General features: G+C 36.5%; 1 protein-coding gene across 1 annotated transcript in view; it reads left to right on the top strand.

Moving 5' to 3' along the window:
• LOC116629135 (transmembrane protease serine 11C-like) overlaps positions 1 to 23,088 on the top strand; it is a 61,165-nt gene that overhangs the window by 16,257 nt on the left and 21,820 nt on the right. Inside the window, exons 4-5 of the mRNA XM_032399435.1 lie at positions 9,272 to 9,339; positions 12,982 to 13,145. Of these exons, the coding sequence (XP_032255326.1) occupies positions 9,272 to 9,339; positions 12,982 to 13,145 (232 nt within the window). The remainder of the gene's footprint in view (positions 1 to 9,271; positions 9,340 to 12,981; positions 13,146 to 23,088) is intronic.

Raw genomic sequence — 23,088 nt, 5'->3', positions numbered from 1 at the left:
TACTCATTCTTCTCAAGCGCACATGGAACTTTCTCCAGAATAGACCACATACTGGGTCACAAATCAGGTCTCAACCGATACCAAAAGACTGAGATTATTCCCTGCATATTCTCAAACCACAATGCTTTAAAACTGGAACTCAATCACAAGACAAAATTTGGCAGAAATTCAAACACTTGGAAGCTAAAGACCACTCTGCTCAAGAATGTTTGGGTCAACCAGGAAATCAAAGAAGAACTTAAACAATTCATGGAAATCAATGAGAACGAAAACACATCGGTCCAAAACCTATGGGATACTGCAAAGGCAGTCCTAAGGGGGAAATACATAGCCATCCAAGCCTCACTCAAAAAAATAGAAAAATCCTGAATTCACCAACTAACTCTACACCTTAAAGAACTAGAGAAAAAGCAACAAACGATGCCTAAGCCACGTATTAGAAGAGAAATAATTAAAATTAGATCAGAAATCAATGAATTAGGAACCAGAAACACAGTAGTTCAGATCAACGAAACTAGAAGTTGTTTCTTTGAAAGAATTAATAAGACCGATAAACGACTGGCCAGACTTAACCAAAAGAAAAGAGAAAGGACCCAAATTAATAAAATTATGAATGAAAGGGGAGAGATCACGACTAACACCAAGGAAATAGAAACAATTATTAGAAATTATTATCAACAATTATATGCCAATAAACTGAGCAATCTGGATGAAATGGAGGCCTTCCTGGAAACCTATAAGCTGCCAAGACTGAAACAGGAAGAAATTGACAACCTGAATAGGCCAATAACCAGTAACGAGATTGAAGCAGTGATCAAAAACCTCCCAAAAACCAAGAGTCCGGGGGCCTGATGGATTCCCTGGGGAATTCTACCAAACATTCAAAGAAGAAATAATACCTATTCTCCTGAAGCTGTTTCAAAAAATAGAAACAGAAGGAAAGCTTCCAGACTCATTCTATGAGGCCAGCATTACCTTAATCCCCAAACCAGGCAAAGACCCCATCAAAAAGGAGAATTTCAGACCGATATCCCTGATGAATATGGATTCCAAAATCCTCAACAAAATCCTAGCTAATAGGATCCAACAATACACTAAAAGGATCATCCCCCATGACCAAGTGGGATTTATCCCCGGGATGCAAGGGTGGTTCAACATTCGCAAATCAATCAATGTGATAGAATACATTAATAAGAGGAGGGAGAAGAACCATATGGTCCTCTCAATTGATGCAGAAAAAGCATTTGACAAAATACAACATCCTTTCCTGATTAAAACTCTTCAGAGTATAGGGATAGAGGGAACATTCCTCAAGTTCATAAAATCCATCTATGAAAAACCCAAAGCGAATATCATCCTCAATGGGGAAAAGCTGAGAGCCTTTCCCTTAAGATCAAGAACACGTCAAGGATGCCCACTCTCACCACTATTGTTCAACATAGTACTAGAAGTCCTAGCAACAGCAATCAGACAACAAAAAGAAATAAAACGTATTCAAATTGGCAAAGAAGAAGTCAAACTCTCTCTTTTCACAGACGACATGATACTTTATGTGGAAAACCCAAAAGACTCCACCCCCAAATTACTAGAACTCATACAGCAATTCAGTAATGTGGCAGGATATAAAATCAATGCACAGAAATCAGTTGCTTTCTTATACACTAACAACACAACTGTAGAAAGGGAAATTAGAGAAATGATTCCATTTACAATAGCGCCAAAAACCATAAGATACCTCGGAATAAACCTAACCAAAGAGGTAAAGGATCTATACTCTAGGAACTACAGAACACTCATGAAAGAAATTGAAGAAGACACAAAAAGATGGAAAAATATTCCATGCTCATGGATCGGAAGAATAAACATTGTTAAAATGTCTATGCTACCCAGAGCAATCTATACCTTCAATGCCATCCCGATCAAAATTCCAATGACATTTTTCAAAGTGCTGGAACAAACAATCCTAAAATTTGTATGGAATCAGAAAAGACCCCAAATCACCAAGGAAATGTTGAAAAAGAAAAACAAAGCTGGGGGCATCACGTTGCCCGATTTCAAGCTTGTAATATATTCAAGTAATATATTACAAAGCAGTGATTACCAAGACAACATGGTACTGGCACAAAAACAGACATAAAGATCAATGCAACAGAATAGAGATATGGACCCTCAACTCTATGGTCAAATAATCTTTGACAAAGCAGGAAAAAACATGCAATGGAAAAAAGACAGTTTCTTTAATAAACGGTGCTGGGAAAATTGGACAGCCACATGCAGAAGAATGAAACTCGACCATTCTCTAACACCATTCACAAAGATAAACTCAAAGTGGATGAAAGACCTCAATGTGAGACAGGAATCCATCAAAATCCTAGAGGAGAACATAGGCAGTAACCTCTTTCACATCGGCCACAGCAACTTCTTTCAAGATACATCTCCAAAAGCTAGTGAAACAAAAGCAAAAATGAACTTTTGGGACTTCATCAAGATAAAAAGCTTCTGCACAGCAAAGGAAACAGTCAACAAAACAAAGAGGCAACCCACAGAATGGGAGAAGATATTTGCAAATGACACTACAGATAAAGGGCTGGTATCCAACATCTATAAAGAACTTCTCAAACTCAACACCCAAAAAACAAATAATCAAGTCAAAAAGTGGGCAGAAGATATGAAAAGACACTTCTCTGAAGAAGACATACAAATGGGGTGGGTTAGCCCAGTGATGGGTATTAAGGAGGGCACATATTGCATGGAGCACTGGGTGTTATACGAAAACAGTGAATCGTGGATCACTACATCAAAAACTAATGATGTATTGTATGGTGACTAACATAACATAATAAAATAAAATTTAAAAAAAAAAAGAGTGTGCTTTAAGTTAACCTTTAGCAGACTAAAAACCTAATGAAAAGTCTTGACTAGCCCCTTGGACATAAGCTTCCTTTATCATAGATACACTCTAATTAACTCAAGTAATTCAGAGAAAGACAATTATCGTATGATCTCACTGAGATGTGGAATTTAAGAAACAAAACAGAGGATCATAGGGAAAGAGAGGAAAAAAATAAAACAAGATGAAACCAGAGGAGACAAACCATAAAAGACTCTTATTCATAGGAAACAAACAGGGTTTTTGGGGAGGAGAGGGGTGGGGAGATAAGGTAACTGGGTGATAGACATTAAGGAGGGCATGTGATGTAATGGGCCCTGGGTATTATAGAAGGCTGTTGAATCACAGGCCTGTACCTCTGAAACCAATAATACATTATAAGTTGATGATTGACTCTAAAAAGAAGAAAGAAACTGGATAAGGAGAGATGTGACTTTCCTATAAATGGCAGTTTTTTAACTACAGAGGCTAGGCCTTCGTAGGGAATATTTTTATGTTTTAGATATGTGGTTTTCTTGTGGGTAACTGAAAAAGAAATCTCTGTGTCATTTCTTATTTTTTGTAGCTCTACAGCAGATATGATGCTCAATTACAGTGAACAGAAATTCTAAAAATTCGAGTGAGGTGGTAGCTTAACAATAATAAATAGCTTTATTAATGGTCAGTACTGTCCTTATGTACTACTTTCTTTAATCTTCACAACATTCCCATTTTCCATAGGAGGAAACTGAGGCACTAAAAGGTTAACTTACTCAGGGTCACACTGAAAGTATGCTTCCACCTTCTTTATGATTTTTGTCCTATAATTAAAAAGCATGCAAATATAAAATCTTGAGCATGTTTCAGATTACATCAATTTCACATGGCCAGTCAAATATTCAAAAATGTTTAAACAAACTCTGTGGTTTTCACATATAATTCACTGATTCATAAATGACCAAAATGATGTCTAATATGTGTAGGGTACCAAAATTACCCATACAAAACAGGCCAGTCAAGCCCATACATCAAACTATTTACCACAGTGTCCAAGAGCAAGAGACATCTTTGGTCACTACATAAACAGGGCATCTGTCAAATAAATTTTCCACTGAGTTAATCTGAACCTGGTAGAGGCATATGCACCTTTATGCATATTCTCTATTTGGGTCAGTCTTTCAAATGACAGGTTATCTATAGAATTCATCAGGATTAGAAATATGTAATTTTTAAAAGGTAATAAAATGAAGGATAACATTCAGGACTCCTGTTCCATCTAATATAGGTTAACAATATTTTAGCTCGAGTAAAAACTGTGTTAGTGTTCATTCAATCTTAGGACCCTCAAAACATATTCAGAAAACTAAAGCACTAGCAGTGGTCCCAAATTCCATATTATTATACTCTCTAATCGAGGCTATTTTTTAAAATATTTTTTAACATCTTATTTATTTAAGAGAGAGAGAGAGCACAAGTAGGCAGAGTGGTAGGCAGAGGGAGAGGGAGAAGCAGGCTCCCCGCTGAGCAGAGAGCCCAATGTGGTGCTTGATCCAGAACTCCAGGATCATGACCTGAGCCAAAGGCAGACACTTAACCAACTGAGCCACCCAGGCATCCCTAATCTAGGTTATTTTTAAAACAAAACAATATCTGATGTATTAAATGGAAATCATTGTACATTAAATTTTCAGCCATGAAGAAATTAAGAAGATGCAAGGTTTATCAAAAAAATGTAATCAACATTACAGAGTTGTTATTCATATTTCAAATGATATAAAGATAACTAACAAAATTACTGATGTGCTAGTTTTCTTTTCTACAGTTGGAAAACAAGAATAGAAGAAATAAATACTAGATATTTTGGATTGTCTGTAGTCATGAGGGGAGGGTGGTTACTGTAAAACGAAAGAAAGAACCATAGACCCAGATGCTCCACATCTGAGAGCATCTAACTAGCAAATATGCTATCTCTTTTGCATCCACTTTTGAGGTATCTGTCATGTGAAGGTAGTATTTTCCTATCTCTATAACAACACATCATCTTACAATCCTTTGTCACACATTTAACAGTATAATTTAACAATATAACAACATCATCAATAAAATGTTTTCCTATATATTTGTGAACTGATTCGAAAGAGAGAATTTTAAATATGTGGATGGTTTGTATAATTAATTATAAATGAATATGTTAAACAATACTGAACTGTTACTATGCTAAAATTTGATAAATCAGAAACCAGAAATTCCTCAGAAAAGTGGCTCCAATTACTTTCTGGAAATTTTTCCTTCTCCTTGTGATATAGTTATTTTTGTTGATCTTCAGAAAATCTAATCTAGTCTGAAATTTTTCATAGACAATTCCTTGTATATAGCCATACACTTAGGCTTTGATCAAGTTCCTCTATTTATTAAAAATATGTATTGATTTATACTTTTGAGCCTCCTGTATTTGATAAGTATTGTGATGACCAATTTCTCACCCATAAAGGTGATTTAAACATCATAAATGATCATGATTTTGTGCTTAATAAGCTCATCCTTGGGTTCATCATTCTCAAGATCTTCCCATCAACACAGTCCAGAACCTCTTTCCACCTGCTTGTCTAACTGGTGACTTGGCAAGAATTTTGTACATTTTTGTTCAAAGAGAAAGAAGGGAGAGGGAGTGTCAAGTGAAGAATCTGAGAAAAGTAAAAAAAATTAAGCTTACTGGTATGAAAGAGAAAGATTTGAAGTTTGTAGTATGTGTGTCTTTTGATTTCCATTTGAATTTCCAATCTTGTCTTTCCTTATTTCTGGGAAAATAATTAGTTCTGAATCTTATGTGGGTTTCTGAAATTTCCCACTTGATTTTGGGTCAAATATCTGACAACTTTTTTCCTATAGAGGCTGAGCTTCTTGAAAATAGGAATTGGATAAGTGTTACTGGAACAATTTCCATAACTTCACCTTACAGCTCCTTGGAACACCCTCAGCCTAAAGTTACTATTCATTGTAAGGATGGCAGGTTTTGGGATTATTTAAGTTGTGTGTGATCTTTTGAGCTGTTGTGAGGTCTGGGAAGATGAAGATAATAAAAAGAGGGATGAAGAATTAAGAACGTTTGAACAAACTACAAATAGCTAGTCTTTGGAAAGAAGCACAAAAACTAAAAGCATTGCAAGTTGTTATATTTTGATTTGGAGACAGTGCCATATCTGGTGTCTGAGTTCACACTGAAGCCTATTTTAAAAAGAATTTAGCAGTCATTTGTGGTCCTCAGTCTAGTCTCCCCAGTTTCCATTCATTATATTACCATTCTCCCACTCACCTAGTCATTATGTCTTTTTTTTTTATTATGTTATGTTAATCACCATACATTACATCATTAGTTTTTGATGTAGTGTTCCATGATTCATTGTTTGCATATAACACCCAGTGCTCCATTTAGTATGTGCCCTCTTTAATACCCGTCACCAGGCTAACCCATCCCCCCACCCCCTCCCCTCTAGAACCCTCAGTTTGTTTCTCAGAGTCCATAGGCTCTCATGGTTTTTCTCCCCCTCCGATTTCCCCCCCTTCATTTTTCCCTTCCTGCTATCTTCTTCTTCTTTTTTTTTTTTTAACATATAATGTATTATTTGTTTCAGAGGTACAGGTCTGTGATTCAACAGTAATCATTGTATCTTAAAGTCAATTTCCACAATTTCCATTATCTAATCATTCAGTACATTTTAATAATTATCCTTTTAAAATGATCCAGCCTGACTTCCAAGGCAAGATTGCTGATCCCTCATTCTCTCCTCAAATCTCACTGAAATGATGGAAGGAAAATGAAAACAACCCAATGTGTCATACAATGACAGAAATGTTGCCATCAATACACTAAGAAGTATATTTGGTTTCCTAGGAATTTTTTGTCCCCCACGTTTAAGTCTTTATCCATATGGAAGTAAGTTTAGTTTAAGGTAGGAACCCAGACTCATTTTCTTTCTGGTATAGATAATCTGTCAGTTGAGCTGATACTACTTATTAAATAATCCAGCCTATTCCAATGATTAAAATGCCATCCTTGTTATATCCTAAAGGTCCATATATTCTAGGATATATTTTTGGATTCCATTATTGGGTTCCACATTAATCGGATAGTATTTCCTTCTCATGGCTTCATCTCCAACAGTCTTTCATCCCTTTATTTACAAGTATGGATGTTTTAAATAATAGATAATGAGGTTTTGATTTTGAAAGCAACCTGATAGATTAATGACAAAGTTTTCCCTATTCCCATCAATTGTAACAAGTAGTATACTTGAGTTTATTTCTCCAGTTTCCTTTAAGTAAATTATCTATTTTACTTTTTTGCTTTCTTTTCCTTGTGACTGGTTTTAAATTGTTTTTCATTGTATTTTTTTCTTCTTGGAAATTTCAATATACTTAGTTAATAGTTAAATTATTTTTCCTGGACTCAAATTTGGATGCATATATTTTTCCACTAGTATTACAGAAATTATTAGCCCCATCAAATGTTATTTCTCTTACCTAAGCCCAACCTTAGAAGAGGCTTTTAACTATTTTCACTTTTGTCCTCTCCTCACTTCCTATTCTTTACTCTTGAAAAAGTTTTTAACACTTCTATTTCCCCTCCCATTTCTGGTGATTAGGTTTTGCTGAGATAGTATCTGATGCTCTAAACTATTATTAGAATGTTTCTTAAAGTACATTGCTTCCACTGCAAGCATTGAAATTATACACTCATTGCACTGAACACACACCCTCCTCAGGTTTCATTGTTCACCACTATTCCCTCTCTTCATCTTTCCTTCTATTGAGATCTCATTTCTGATATTTTAAAATTTTTTATTATTATGCTAATCACCATACATTACATCATTAGTTTTTGTTTTTTTTTTAATTTTTATTGTTATGTTAATCCCCATACATTACATCATTAGTTTTAGATGTAGTGTTCCATGATTCATTGTTTGTGCATAACACCCAGTGCTCCATGCAGAACGTGCCCTCCTCAATACCCATCACCAGGCTAACCCATCCTCCCACCCCCCTCCCCTCTAGAACCCTCAGTTTGTTTTTCAGAGTCCATCGTCTCTCATGGTTCATCTACCCCTCTGATTTCCCCCCCTTCATTCTTCCCCTCCTGCTATCTTCTTCTTTTTTTTTTTTCCTTAACATATATTGCATTATTTGTTTCAGAGGTACAGATCTGAGATTCAACAGTCTTGCACAATTCACAGCACTTACCAGAGCACATACCCTCTCCAGTGTCTATCACCCAGTCACCCCATCCCTCCCACCCCACCCCCCACTCCAGCAACCCTCAGTTTGTTTCCTGAGATTAAGAATTCCTCATATCAGTGAGGTCATATGATACATGTCTTTCTCTGATTGACTTATTTCGCTCAGCATGACACCCTCCAGTTCCGTCCACATCATTGCAAATGGCAAGATCTCATTCCTTTTGATGGCTGCATAATATTCCATTGTACATATATACCATGTCTTCTTTATCCATTCATCTGTCGATGGACATCTTGGCTCTTTCCATAGTTTGGTTATTGTGGACATTGCTGCTATAAACATTGGGGTGCACGTACCCCTTTGGATCACTACATTTGTATCTTTGGGGTAAACACCCAGTAGTGCAATTGCTGGGTTGTATGGTAGCTCTACTTTCAACTTTTTGAGGAACGTCCATACTGTTTTCCAGAGTGGCTGCACCAGCTTGCATTCCACCAACAGTGTAGGAGGGTTCCCCTTTCTCCGCATTCCCGCCAACATCTGTCGTTTCCTGACTTGTTAATTTTAGCCATTCTGACTGGTGTGAGGTGGTATCTCATTGAGGTTTTGATTTGGATTTCCCTGATGCCAAGCGATGTTGAGCACTTTTTCATGTGTCTGTTGGCCATTTGGATGTCTTCTTTGGAAAAATGTCTGTTCATGTCTTCTGCCCATTTCTTGATTGGATCCTTTGTTCTTTGGGTGTTGAGTTTGATAAGTTCTTTATAGATTTGGATACTAGCCCTTTATCTGATATGTCATTTGCAAATATCTTCTCCCATTCTTTGTCATGTTTTTTCTTAGTTGGGATATGTGAATGATGATCTTTAATTCAGAACCATTTTCTCTCACTGTTTATTATTTTTTCCCTCTATCTCTTTCTTTTTCTCTTCTCAAACCTCTATGTACTCAATGATATTAAGGATTTATTTAATTCCTGGGATGCAGGTAGTAGTAAAATAAAACCAGTTTAGCTATTTAATGATAACTGGTGAAGCTGAATGATGGGTACATGGGGTTGATTATACACTTTCATTTGTTATTGTGTATGTTTGGAGTTCTCCATAATGAAAAATTAAGTTTTTTAAAAATAAAGCAGTCATTATTCATTTTACTTTTTAACAGATAAATGAAACATTTCATGGATCCAAACTGAGAAGACAGTATGTCAAATCACACGTTGTCCAAGTAAGGTATGTAAAATAGCCCAAGAGGCACAGAGCAGAAAATTCTGTCCTTCACCCTCATGCCTCATCTTCAGTTGGTATAAATTGAAAGATTGAAATAAATCTTAGCTTGAGGCTTCAAAAACACTAGCATTTTCAAATGTGAAAAAAGGTATTCAAGATCTTTTTGGGAAATTATTTAACTGGAACCAAGAATTCTGACTGATTATGAGTTTCAGGTAAAGGTTGCATGGGTTTGTTTTTTATTTGAAGGCACAAAGTCAAAAAACAAATCTAAAGCCAGGAGATGATTTCAGTATAAGAAAAGAATGGATAAGATAAGAGGACAGAATATCTGACCCAGTATGGGCAAACTAATTTGGCTATCTAGCCAAATCTAGCTTAGAGTTGTGAATTAAATGTAAAAGCTGGGGGGGCGCCTCGGTGGTTCAGTCGGCTAAGCGTCTGCCTTTGGCTCAGGTCATGATCTCAGGGTCCTGGGATTGAGCCCCACATGGGGGGGGGGTCCCTGCTCAGCGGGGAGCCTGCTTCTCCATCTCCCTCTGCCCGCGGTCCCCCTGCTCGTGCTCTCTCTCTTTCTCTGCTCTCTTTCTCAAATAAATAAAATCTAAAAAAAAATAAAAAATAAAAGTTGGGAAATGTCATATAAAACACATAATTCTCAGAATGTGTTGAAAAATAAAAAGATCTGACAATACAGGGCCCACATCCCCACGTGGCAACAGTGCACTGAAACCGAGGCCACACAGTGGCAGTTCCTAACGCTCACATGATGCGTGCATATATATTTGCACCCAACCAGTTGCACTCTTCTCCTTTGCCTTCCTGACTCCTCTAGGAATCCCATTCTACATCTATTGTCTAGCCGCAAAGATATTTATCCAAACACTGGTGAGGCACAGATAACCTGAAACAGATACGAAAAAAACAGTAACCACAAGCACAAATAGAGAAGTTAATATGTTTTGGAATCTATTTCTCCCTAAAACTAGAACTTTTGCTGTTTGATTTTCCTGGTTTAAATAATCCATGCTCTTAACCAGTAGCCCCCTAAAACTTTATTTATCTTAACTCATTTAACCTGATAACCACCCTGTATGGTATGTATATGTTAGTTTCTTATTTTACAGATGAGGATACTGAAGCAAAGTGACTTGCCAAGGTCACACATTTAATGAATTATAAAGCTGTAGTTTAAACCCAAGCAGTTATATCTAGATGACTGCATCAACTTCAGCCTTCACTCTTGCTCCACGACTATTCTGCACACAGCAATCGAAGTGAATTGGAAGAGCACAGCCTCCCCCTACTTAATATCCTCTGACAGTCTCTCACAAATACCAAACTCCTTAGAGAGTCCATATGACCCTACCTGATCTGGGTACCCTGCCTCTCTCTGACCATAGGGTTTTTTATTTTTTAAAGATTTTATTTATTTATTAGAGAGGGAGCATGAGCAGGGGCGAGCAGTAGAGGGAGGAGCAAAGGGAGAGGGACAAGCAGACCCTGTGCTGAGCGCAGAGCCCCATACGAGGCTTGATCCCAGGACCCTAAGATCATGACCTGAGCCAAAATCAAGACTCAGTCACTTAACCGACTGAGACATCCAGGCTCTATCTCCTTTGAGGGTTACATTTCAAAGAGATGGATTTCAGGTCCTCAACAAAGACATTTCTGCGGTTCTTAAACTGCAAGAGGCTTTTAAAAGATTTGCATACAGTTCAAAGAGGCAGAAAAAGAATTCACAACTTTTCTAAAGTAAATGCTCTATAAGGAAAGGGATATGGGATCTAGAGTCAGGAAAAAAACATTTAATAAAATTGAGGGGAGTATTAAGTCTGTCTTGGCCAGGGCCTTTGTACTTGATGTTCCTTCTTTCTGGGACATTGCTCCCCCCAGTTCTTATGACTCACTCCTTCTTGTCATTAGGACCTCACTTCAAAGAGGCTGTCCCTGCAGCTGTCTATAATGTTCCCACCTCTAACCTTCAAGTCATTTTTGTCTTCTTCATAGAACACACCTTGAAGATTATTTTATTTCTTCATTTTCTTGTTTCTCCTACTAGCATGAATGCAGGCACCTTGTGGTCTTATATGCTGATAGCTAATGAAGCTCTGACTGAGAACTCTGTCTGATATATTGCCTGGACTAATACACATCTGTTAAGTGAATGAATGAATGAATTAACGAACTGAAACTTCAGGAATGAAAGGAAAACTGCGTATGGCAAAGAATTACAGGCATTTGTCATATAAAACTAAAGATTATTTTATGAGTCAAGAGAAGGTAACATTAAAATAACCTGTAGTTCATGTTTCCAGTAGAAAAGAGGATCATGACTTTGATGATGTCACATTAAGAATCCATATGTCTGTATTTAGTTTAGTTTTAGATCGTTATTCAACACAGGAGAAAAGTTCAGAGTGACATGCATGGTTTGACAAAATCTTTAAAATAAACAGAGCAATATAACATGTCCTCGTCTATTCATTCCATGAGAAGTAAAGGGTTTGTCTCTACAAATCACACAAGAAAAAATTAGCATTGCACCTGCACAAAAGCAGAAGAGGTGAGAATACTTAATAAGTTGACATGTAACTACTAAATTCTTACTACTGTACAGAGGAAATAAAAAGAATACATGTATAGTGTTCAAAGGAAGAGCATCTGGTGTATGTATATCCTAAAACAAAGTAATAAGGGGTAATATGGAACTTAGCTAATCCATTATTTAGAATTATCCTGGAAAAATATTATTGAAATAATAAAGCTTTACAATTAGTCAGAAAATCTTGGATCTCAGCCATGGTTTCTGTGTTTGTTCATGGGTATTGCGAAGGTTTGCAAGTGGATGTTTTCAAGATCTCTCTTGAGTCACATACTCTGAGGTGTGGATTTTCAAATGCATAAATGCAGAGAAATGCCTGGGAAGAGGGGAGGAGGCACAGAAACCTAGTATAGAGACATCCCATCGAGTCAGTAGAAGTTACTCCCTTTAAAAATTTCTGGTTTATACACTTGCATCTTCAAGTGAGAATTACAAACAAAATAAATCCAGTCTAAGGTGTTTGCTCCGTCACGATTTCCAACAGATTAGAGAGAACTTGCCCACTCTTGCAAATGGTGCCTCCACCAAAACAAAAAACAAAAACCCAAGATAATAAATGATGCTCTCATCTCACCTGTTATGTTTCATTTTACTATTTGCTATTAGCCCTACATTCTGAAAGTCCATCGTGGGTTTATTATACATAGATATATTTATATTAATAAATATTTTTTGCACAGCACTGAGATTTACAAAATACCTCCACAGACGTTAATTTAGATGGTGTGTACAATAACCCGGTAAATAATATTATCCCCATTACAGAGATGCAGAAATTTGCTTAAGTACAGAGCATGCTAACGGCTTGCTGTGGTCAAGGGGTTGGCAGATGGTGAATCTAGAATACAAACACAGTTCCCCTGAGTCTAAATCACGCTCTCTTTGCTGTTCACCATGTCCATAAAGTACCATTTCCACTCTCTGGAGAGTGGGATAGCTGCAGGGAGCTGTGCTTAATAAAATTATACAATGACTCCACTAAGAATGATCAAGGTTCCAGTAATAAAAACATGATTTATTTGCCTGTTTCTGTTCTGCAGCCGAGCCCAAGGGAAAGTGATAATACATGCTGTGCTGAAGTTTAAATCCTGTTTCAAAAATACTGCAGCAAAATTTCGGGATAGGATTGAAACCACTTTATATCAGAAGCTAAAGGGCAAAACTGGGTCTTTATGTATAGATTCTTCTTCGTTTAAATTTTCAGGTAAGCCTTTTTATGTATGGTATAGAGTGATTTTCACCCTTTAATTTTAATGTCGTGTTTTTTATAAAAATGAAAACACTTCTCTCCTTAATTTCCTATACAATGGTTATTGCTTTTTAACCACTGTTAAAATAATCAGGGTCCATGTTAATCAATTTCTTGATATAATATCATTCTTGTATTCCTGGAATTAAACCTTACTTGATGATAGAGTTTTAAAAAAAGTAGTCAGAGCCCCAAATAATATTTCTTTGCAAAACAAGGCAGCCATAAACTCTTTTTTTTTTAAGATTTTATTTATTTATTTGAGAGACAGAATGAGCAAGAGAGAGAGTGTGTGCAAGCAGGGGGTGGGGTGGGTTGGAAAGGCAGAGGGAGAAGCAGACTCCCCACTGAGCAGGGAGCCCGACCCGAGGACCCCGGGATCATGACCCAAGCCAAAGGCAGACGCTTAACCAACTGAGCCACCCAGGTGCTCCGTAAGGCAGCCATAAACTCTTAATGGCTTGTTCTGTGGGTTGTGTTTTCTCCCTCAGTTCTTTTGGATATCTCAAGAATCTAGACTCCTACGTCCCAGAAATGAGTTTGAATCTCTTTAGCATCAAGTCAACTTCCTGATAGGCCTTTAATGGACTTCGTCTCTCTCACTCTTCTGTACAATATAATTCTTTTTAATTTTTTTTAATTCAGTGTAGTTAGCATACAGTGTTATATTAATTTCAGGTGTACAATTATACAATCTAATTCTTATTCTTGGTCACCTAACAATATTGTGAAAGACAGCTTCTAAAAGGTAGGGACAAATGTCCCTTCATTCCCAGGATAATGAGTGTCTCTCTGGTCTTGATAAAAGTACAGTGAATGCTTGGCACAGCTAAGCTCAGCTATCAATTCTCTGCTACCACAAATCTGATCAAGGGCAGAAAAGTATCCCTGCCCCTGCAGGAAGGACTAAAAGGATGAAATGTGTGTGGAAAAAAATAAATCAAGGCCAAGGGTTCATTTGCATAGAACATCAAAAAGATCAAAAAGCAAAACCTGAACATGCTTCTCCTGGGTAAGAAACCATCATATTGTTGAAATGTGACTCTCCCCAGGTTATTAGTGCTTTCTTTTTTTAAAAATATTTTATTTATTTATTTGACACAGAGAGACAGTGAGAGAGGGAACACAAGTAGGGGGAGTGGGGGAGGGAGAAGCAGGCTTCCCGCAGAGCAGGGAGCCCGATGTGGGGCTCGATCCCAGGACCCTGGGATCATGACCTGAGCTGAAGGCAGACGCTTAACAACTGAGCCACCCAGGGGCCCCTAGATGCTTTCTCTTAGAACCTTCCTTCTCATACAGCTTATCCTATGTGTGGTGACCTCAAAAGAACACAGAGAAATAAAGCAGATCTGCAATTTATAGAGAATTTGCCACCAAAGATATATTTTTGAAAATTCATCTGCTAAAAATGTGAACTTAAATGTAAAGAAACAGCATTACATTTCCAGCATTCCTCCAACCTTTAAGAACATTATGTAGGATCCCAGGAAAACTGACTTTCTGAGGGTCTTTTCCAGATATACTATTTTTTTTGTCAGTAATTCTATTTAATACAATGCCACCCTACAATTTTATGAAGAACAGTGACTGTTAAGCGTAGTATACTTAAGAACAGATGGTGCTTTGGTATTGTCTTAGCCTCTACTTGTTGCTTAGAAACCCCCTCTCCCTCCTACTTCATCCCTCTTCAGAAGTTAGATGCCTTGTGAAACTGGGGGTTTATAGGTGCAGAACCAAACCCAGCAACCAACTGGACCAGTTCTGCAAAACCACAATGAAATGAGTTAACACAAAACTCACATTCAAGACAGCTCTTACTTAAAGCGATTATGAATCTTCATTGGTCACCACATAAATGGGTCTCTGGTTTAGGGATTTATGAAAAGCTTATTTAGATAATCAAGGTTGCTGTCACAAGGTTGCTGCTATCTTATTGATAGCCTGGCCTTATGCTTTCTGGTTAGTTCAGTTGCTTAGAGCGTGCTCCTAAGTATGTCAGCATTGTTCAATTTCATTTTTATACAAGCTGCTTAACAAAGAGGAAAAAGTCACTACTTCTTACAGCTGCGGCTTAGACATCACTGGCCAGTGCAACTAGTTACAACAACCAGCTGAATACAGAACTAGTGTTTCTATATTATTATGCCTAGAAAGAGAAGATATAGAATCGTGGTTAAAATCATGGGACCTGCTGAGATTTGAATCCCAGGTCCTCTATACCTCTGCTGTGTGACCTTGGAAACATTGCCTAACATTTCTGCACCTCAGTCTAAACATCTCATTATGGGGATGATGATAATAAAAAATATTGCATATGGTTGTTGTATTTCAAAGACCTCATGCACTTTAAAAAACAGGACTGGTGTAAAGTAAGTATCATTAATTGGTTTTTATCATGAGAAAAAAAACACTCAAAAGGTATGTCCTATGGATTATATATTTGCAAGTCAACTTTATATATGTGTATATGCTATTCTTTTTATTAATAAGCCTGCCTATACCTTCCCCCCCCAAACTCAGGCTTCACTATGGATGAGGGGTCAGAAACTGGAGGTGTTCCTAAGGGAGAATGACCATCTCCCTCAAAGCACCAGTACAGTAGGGGCAACTCGATGTCCCCACCCCTAAACCCCCACCAAAGACAAATCACTTTATCTGACAGAGCCTTAGCTTCTTCATCTTTATAAAGATCATGGTTCATATACTTCATAGTCGTTTTTTTTTCTGAAAAAAAAAAATGAACACACACATCTAAAGCTCTTAGTGCAATGCTTGACATAGAGCGAGTACTCAAAAAATAGTAACCAAGATAGATTTTTTTCTATATATACACTTTGCAAGAATATTTTCCAGGAGATCATGGTTATTCTTCTGATAACTGTATTCTTGGATATTCACTGCACACCAATTGAATCTTAGGGAACATACCTATGTGCCTTTGATATATAGATTCATAGCAGGGCCGCCCCATGTAAAGAGATTTTACCAGCCCCAAGAATGAAGTAAATCAGTGCCCATTGAACCAAGGGATAAAATTATTGCTTTTGTAGAAATAAAAAGTTAACCAACTCAAGTGTCTATTAATATTTCAGCACTTAATAATTATACCTACCCCAGGAAAACAGCTTTATTTAATTCTTAGTTATAATACTAAATTACTATTGGCTTAATTTATTCACTTACCAAATAGATACTGACTAAATACTGACTATGGCAAGGAAATTTGAATAAAATTCGACCTTACCATTTTTTGTTTATGCTAATATTAAATTCATTTTCTTTTCCTATGCACATACCAAATGATATAGGAATGAGTATCTAAAAAGGGTATTGGCTGATGTTTTTTTAATAATTCGCCATGTATCATCATGACTAAAAGGCAAAATCTCACAGGATTTCCATTTAGAATTTGTATTCTCTATAACTGTCATGCATATTAAGTTATTTATTCCAGATCAGTGGCAAAATCAGGAATAGTGAAAATGGGTTACTGATTTCTGGTCCAAATTAAATTCATGAGAGTTCATTATTTATTGTACAGTAGACATTTGGAAGACCTTAAAGTTGAAAAAGACCTTAGAGATATTCAGTCTGGTTGCCTGATTTATAGGTAAAGAAGAGTCAATGAAATAAAATTCACTCTAAGTCATAAAATAAATAATGGGCAAACCTGAGACTTTAACACATATCTTCTGATTCTAAGTGCACTGTGCATTCTCTACGCTATTTCATGAATCAATTTAGGACTGAGAGCTGCACTAAAAATCTACTTAAGATGTAGGTTTAAAGATTCCATTGAGAAAAAAAAATCTGGCTTCTTTTTCTAAATCTGAAGTCTATCATTACAAATCAAAATCTTTTAAACTCTGTTCTCAGTTTTAACATCAATGAAGAAAGTATGTAAACCCATATCTAACTTAAAGAATTGCTGAGAGGAGTTGAAATCAAATATTATGAAATATTAACTTTAATAAACAATTTTGAAGTACTTGTACAAACACTTTGCCAGTCACTATGGGGAAGTCAAAGAGAAAAAGAATATTGTCCCTCTCGACAAAAAGCCTATAAAATAAATAAATACATATACAAGTGTATACATTTAAGCTTACACTGATTTAGTGCATATGAAAGGCACAATCAGTATCACTATTACACAATATTTTAAGCTTATCTAGTATAAACAGTGTGATGTGGATTGGACCTAAAATCCAGCTGGTAAAATCAAACAGTGATTGCAAGTTACTGAGAACAGCGGAAAACTGATTTTGTCAACAACGTGCCCCAAACCCCAGGCTTCTCAGTCCACTGGCCTCTAAACTCTTGTCATCACTTTTGGCCAACAATCCCAGGAGAGGTCAGATTCCTTTGACAAAGCTCTCAGAGAAGCCAGTTCCTTTCCTTCACATCACTTTCCAGGTTTTAATTATGTACTCACTACAGTAATTATTTGATTACTGACCATCTCTTCCATCAAATTAAATGTCAAAATCTCCATGAGAGCAGGGGCCATGTCCTTGTTTGTTCACCATTAAGTCTTCAAGCCTAGCACAGGGCCTGGCATATAGCAGTAAATGATTGTTGTTTGCATTAGTGAATTCCATAATACCAAAGCTGCAACTGAAAACCAAGTAAGAGAGAATATATACAGCCTTTCTCAACTGAGGTTCCCCAAAAGAATTAAGCCCTAACAAAAATAATGTGAGTGACTGTTTTCAGTTCTTTTAAGGATGATACATAATACAATTCCAGATTCATAAAAGAGAACTTCAGATAAATAAAGGGGATTAAGAGTACACTTCTCTTGATGGACACTGAGTAATGTATAGAATTGTTGAGTCATATTCTAAACTAAAGCTCATACAACAATGCATGTTAATTATATTTCAGTAATAAAAGGGGGGGAGTTCATTAATTTTGTAAAAATGAAAGCTCCCTTGGACATTAGAGCTTAATTCTCTTCTAGAATCCCAATAAGGAAGGCTGATAGCAAGTGTGGTGTAAATATGCTACTAGTAGATATTACCACTCCTAGATTTAGGATGGAAAGAATGCTTCAATTATTAAGGCCTATGAACACAATGTTTAATTTAATTTTCCAGTCACTCCTGAATTCCATGAAAAATGACATTCTACTACCTTCAAGGTACTAACAATCAGTATTTATGGAGTGCATTCTTTAGTTAGAGAGCCATGTTTTTTCCATCAATTCTAAACTCTCCCATGAGGCAAATTCCTTAACCTAATACCATTGACTTCAATGGGAAAAATTTTTATGCATTTCCAAATCCCTGAATTTATGTTCTCTATGCTAAACAATATCACATTCCTTTAAAATAGAGATGAGAGGGGCGCCTGAGTGGCTCAGTCATTAAGCATCTGCCTTCAGCTCAGGTCATCATTTCTGAGTCCTGGGATGGAGCCCCGCGTTGGGCTCCCCACTCAGCAGGAGTCTGCTTCTCCCTCTGCCTCTCCCCCACTGCCTCCCCACTCCCTGCTCATGCTCTCTTTCTCTCTCTCTCTCTCAAATAAATAAATAAAATCTAAAAAATAAATAGAAATGATAACCTCAATAGTTAAAATTGGTTAACACAATTTTCCTTTATTACTTATTTTATAATATGATTACTTACACGACCTGGTTATTTTATAGTTTAACAACCAAAACAGAACATATATATAATATTTAATGTTTATGTAATTTAAATTTTAATGCACAAAAAAAGAACAAGTAAAACAATACAAATGATATCTCACCAGACATGTTGACCTCACAGAGTGATGCCCTTGACACTCACTGCCATAAACTATCACACCAAGAGCTAAGAAAAAAATGTCACACTACACTAGATGTACCAACTACATGACTACAAGGATGACCACATGGTGGCTCTCCTAAAAGTTCTGAAAGGAAAAATTCAAGTCATTCCTTGTAAAAGTGAAGAAATGCCTCATAAGCTAAGTAAGGGTTTTAAATGAAACGCCTTATAAAGTTGAATGCTCATAACTTTAATGAGCATATTTAAAAATAATAATCATTTCCTACACAAAGATGCCTTGTACATACTGGTACACTTAACTATCTATTGAATAGGTGTGAGAAATATTTTAAATACTTATGCTAAATTATATGTGGTTAAAGTAAAAACTCAAATTATGTGGAAGTAGCAGAAAGAATAATAACATAGAACTTTATATACAAGGACGACAGTCCTGACCCATTATTAAGGGTTTTACAAGAGGAAGAATAAAGCTCTGGCCTACCACTCATTTGGGAGCAACTGGCCAAGGCAGACACGGATGATGATGTTAGTAGAACACATTTCTTTCATGTGGCTTGATTCTGAGATAATGCATGGCTTCATTTCTACCATGCTTTAAGGAACTGAACTAACCAATCATTTGTTAATGATTCTTTAATCCTAGAGGACATTTTTTTAAAAGCATTGTATTGCCCAGAGAGTCCTTTCTTAACTAAGAACCAATCTTAAGCTCTCTAAACCTGTTTTATCAGCAAAAGTTTTCGTAAAATATTCTTAGTGTAAGACCTTGACCATTCAAAATTCCTTGGAAGTAAGTCTTCTAAATAGGCAAATTTTTCAAAGAGTTTATATATTTTTTAAATAAAATATAGAAAGTATCTTTAAAATTATTTTTTTCAAAAATCTATCTCAAACTTAACACCTACTTTTCTGACATTATTATGGACACTCATTAATATATAGTGAGTATTGTGTTCCCTCGGGGCATTTAGGGAAATGTAAGGTTATTGATGCCTTCAATAAATGATCCCAATATTTAAGGTTTTCAGCTCTCATATTTGTTCTTTATATTTTATTTCTTTCTCGTACTTTGATGTCAAGCAGAGTTCTTGCTGTCACTTCTGTTTTCTCTGTGTTCTTTCTTCTAACTTCTCCAAATTTATTTCAAATATTTCATAGTAATTTATACATAAAAATTAGAAAAGTAAATAGCCTTTGAATGAGGGTATTTGGGGCCTTCTTATTTAAGTGAGGCTTGGATGGCTATGTATTTCCCCCTTAGGACCGCCTTTGCAGTATCCCATAGGTTTTGGACCGATGTGTTTTCGTTCTCATTGATTTCCATGAATTGTTTAAGTTCTTCTTTGATTTCTTGGTTGACCCAAACATTCTTGAGCAGAGTGGTCTTTAGCTTCCAAGTGTTTGAATTTCTGCCAAATTTTGTCTTGTGATTGAGTTCTAATTTTAGAGCATTGTGGTCTGAGAATATGCAGGGAATAATCTCAATCTTTTGGTATCGGTTGAGACCTGATTTGTGACCCAGTATATGGTGTATTCTGGAGAAAGTTCCATGTGCGCTTGAGAAGAATGAGTATTCTGTTGTTTTAGGGTGGAATGTTCTGTAAATATCTATGAGATCCATCTGGTCCAATGTATCATTCAAAGCTCTTGTTTCCTTGTTGATTTTCTGCTTAGATGATCTGTCCATTGCTGAGAGTGGAGTATTGAGGTCTCCTACAATTAACGTATTATTATCAATATGACTCTTTATTTTGGTTAACAGTTGTGGGACCTTCTTATTTAAATAATCTCTAGTGAGTAAATTTTTTTATATAACTTTTGGCTCCTCAGACACCTTCATTTCCTGATTCTTGACTTAATTCCAGAGAAAGTGTTGCTAAGTCTCCTGAAAGATGTGGAGCATTATTCCTGTTGGCATTTCAAAATGTCTTCCAATAAAGCTAGATATTTACTTAAAATAATATTTAAGGATTTTTAAAATGCAACCTTGAGCTTAGAGTTTGAAATACACATTATTGAATAATACAACAATGTATTAGACACATCTGCCACACAGTAGGACAGTCTGTGTCCTGACTGATAGCCAACGTCACACATCTGAGGTTGGGATAGATCTGTGTGATGATTAATTTTATGTGGCAATTTGACTGAGCCACAGGATGCAAAGATATCTGGTTAAACATTATTTGTGGGTATATCTGTGAGGATGTTTCCAGAAGATATTAGCATTTGAAGCTGACTGCCTTCCCCAGTGTGGGTGGCATAATCCAACCCATTAATGGCCTGAATAGGATAAAAAGATACAGAAAGGGTAAATTCTCTCTCTCTGCCTGATTTTGAGCTAGAACTTTGGTTTTCTCCTGCCCTTGTACTGGAATTTTTACCACTGGCAGTCTATTTCTCAGGCCTTTGGATTTGAACTGGAATTACACCACTGGCTTTTCTAGGTCTCCAGCTTGCAGATGACAGATCGTGGGACTTCTCAGCCTCCATGATTGCCTGTGAGCCAATTCCTCATAATACATAAATGAATGAATGACTGAATGAATGAACAAATACTTCTGTTTCTCTGGAAAACTCTGACTAATATAACCTGCCAGAGCACACTGCCAATCACCATCAAACCCAAATAATCTTAAATTTTCTATGGGCTTTCAGACAGCCTACTTGCCCCACATACTCCTAAGAGGAGTGTACATATAGCTAGACTAATGCCCTTGTCTCCCTTCAAGTTTGTCCTAGCCTTCTATCATTTCCCAAGAACCTAAGATTTTGAGGCCATTGCACTTCTTATGCCCAGGTTGAGTGAGTTATAACATAATCAAAATTAAGAGTGATGAGTTTTAAGTTAAAGAGTTTGCACTTTGGTAAGGTCCATTAAGATCCATTAAATTATGAAAACACAAGGTCAAAGCTTTTCTTTCTAAAATTTTATTTGATAATATTGTATAAAATGAGCTAGAGGGGAGAGTCTTAAGCAGACAGATTGGTTAGAAAAGAATTAAAATGGTACAAGTGTGAAGAATTGAAAACCTGAACTATTACAGTGAAAATAATATTAGAAATAGTGGACATATATCAGAGAGGTTATATTTACAGAATTGATAGAATGGGGCGCCTGGGTGGCTCAGTAGGTTAAACATCTGCCCTCAGCTCAGGTCATGATCCCAGGGTCCTGGGATCGAGTCAAGCCCTGCATCGGGCTCCCTGCTAAGCGGGGAGCCTGCTTCTCCTTCTCCCTCTGCCCTTCCTCCCTGCTCATACACTCTCTCTTGTTCTGCTCTCTCTCTCAAATAAATAAATAAAATCTTAAAAAAAATTGATAGACTTTAACTGATGTGAGGCACAACAGTGAGAGGAATTGAATACAACATCCAAGTTTTAAGTCTGAGTAATTAGTGGGAGGATAACTTCATATAGAAATAGACAATAGAGAGTAGTAGAATATAGATGATTAGCTTACATTTTGAGTATTAGGTAGAATATACATCTCCAGATAAAGTTATTTATCAAACATTTGGAAATAAAAGATTGGTCCTCTGGAGAAAGTTTGGGTCTAAAGCCATAAATATGATGGTCATTCCCATAACATGATAACGAAGTCCTAAAAAAAGAATAAGATTGCAAATATAGGAAGGTGAGAAGAGGGAGAGTCAAAGATAGAGTTTTGGGGAATATTTTCATTTATTAAGAAGAAAAAAAGAGGAGTCAAGATTTGAGATGATAAAACAAAAAAAAAATACATGAAAAGATATGAGAAAAAAGTTTTATAATTATGCAGTAAAGAATTCATGACTTTACCTTCCAGGAAGATGGAGTAGATGTACTTTTCCCTATCCCTCCCAATAAATACAGCTAAAATTCCTATATATTATATAGAAAACAAACATAACAAGAGCCCAGACTGGGTAGTGACTTTCAGGGCCCAACAACATGGTGGTGAGTTCCCACCAGTTTGCTTCATATATTCTCAAATGGGACCTGAAGAAGCCATCGACCCAAAAACTCCCAAGAATACAGGGAAAAAAGGGGGACAAAAAGCTTGCTTTCTTCAGTCAGAAGACTAGGAAAGCATCAGTATAACCAGATAGAATGCTTTCAGACAATAACTGCCCTAC

Source organism: Phoca vitulina, unplaced genomic scaffold, assembly GCF_004348235.1.
Source record: "Phoca vitulina isolate PV1807 unplaced genomic scaffold, GSC_HSeal_1.0 scaffold3, whole genome shotgun sequence".
NCBI classification, from domain to species: domain Eukaryota; kingdom Metazoa; phylum Chordata; class Mammalia; order Carnivora; family Phocidae; genus Phoca; species Phoca vitulina.
Note: the sequence above shows the minus strand (reverse complement) of the source record. Positions and strands in the feature narration are given on the sequence as shown.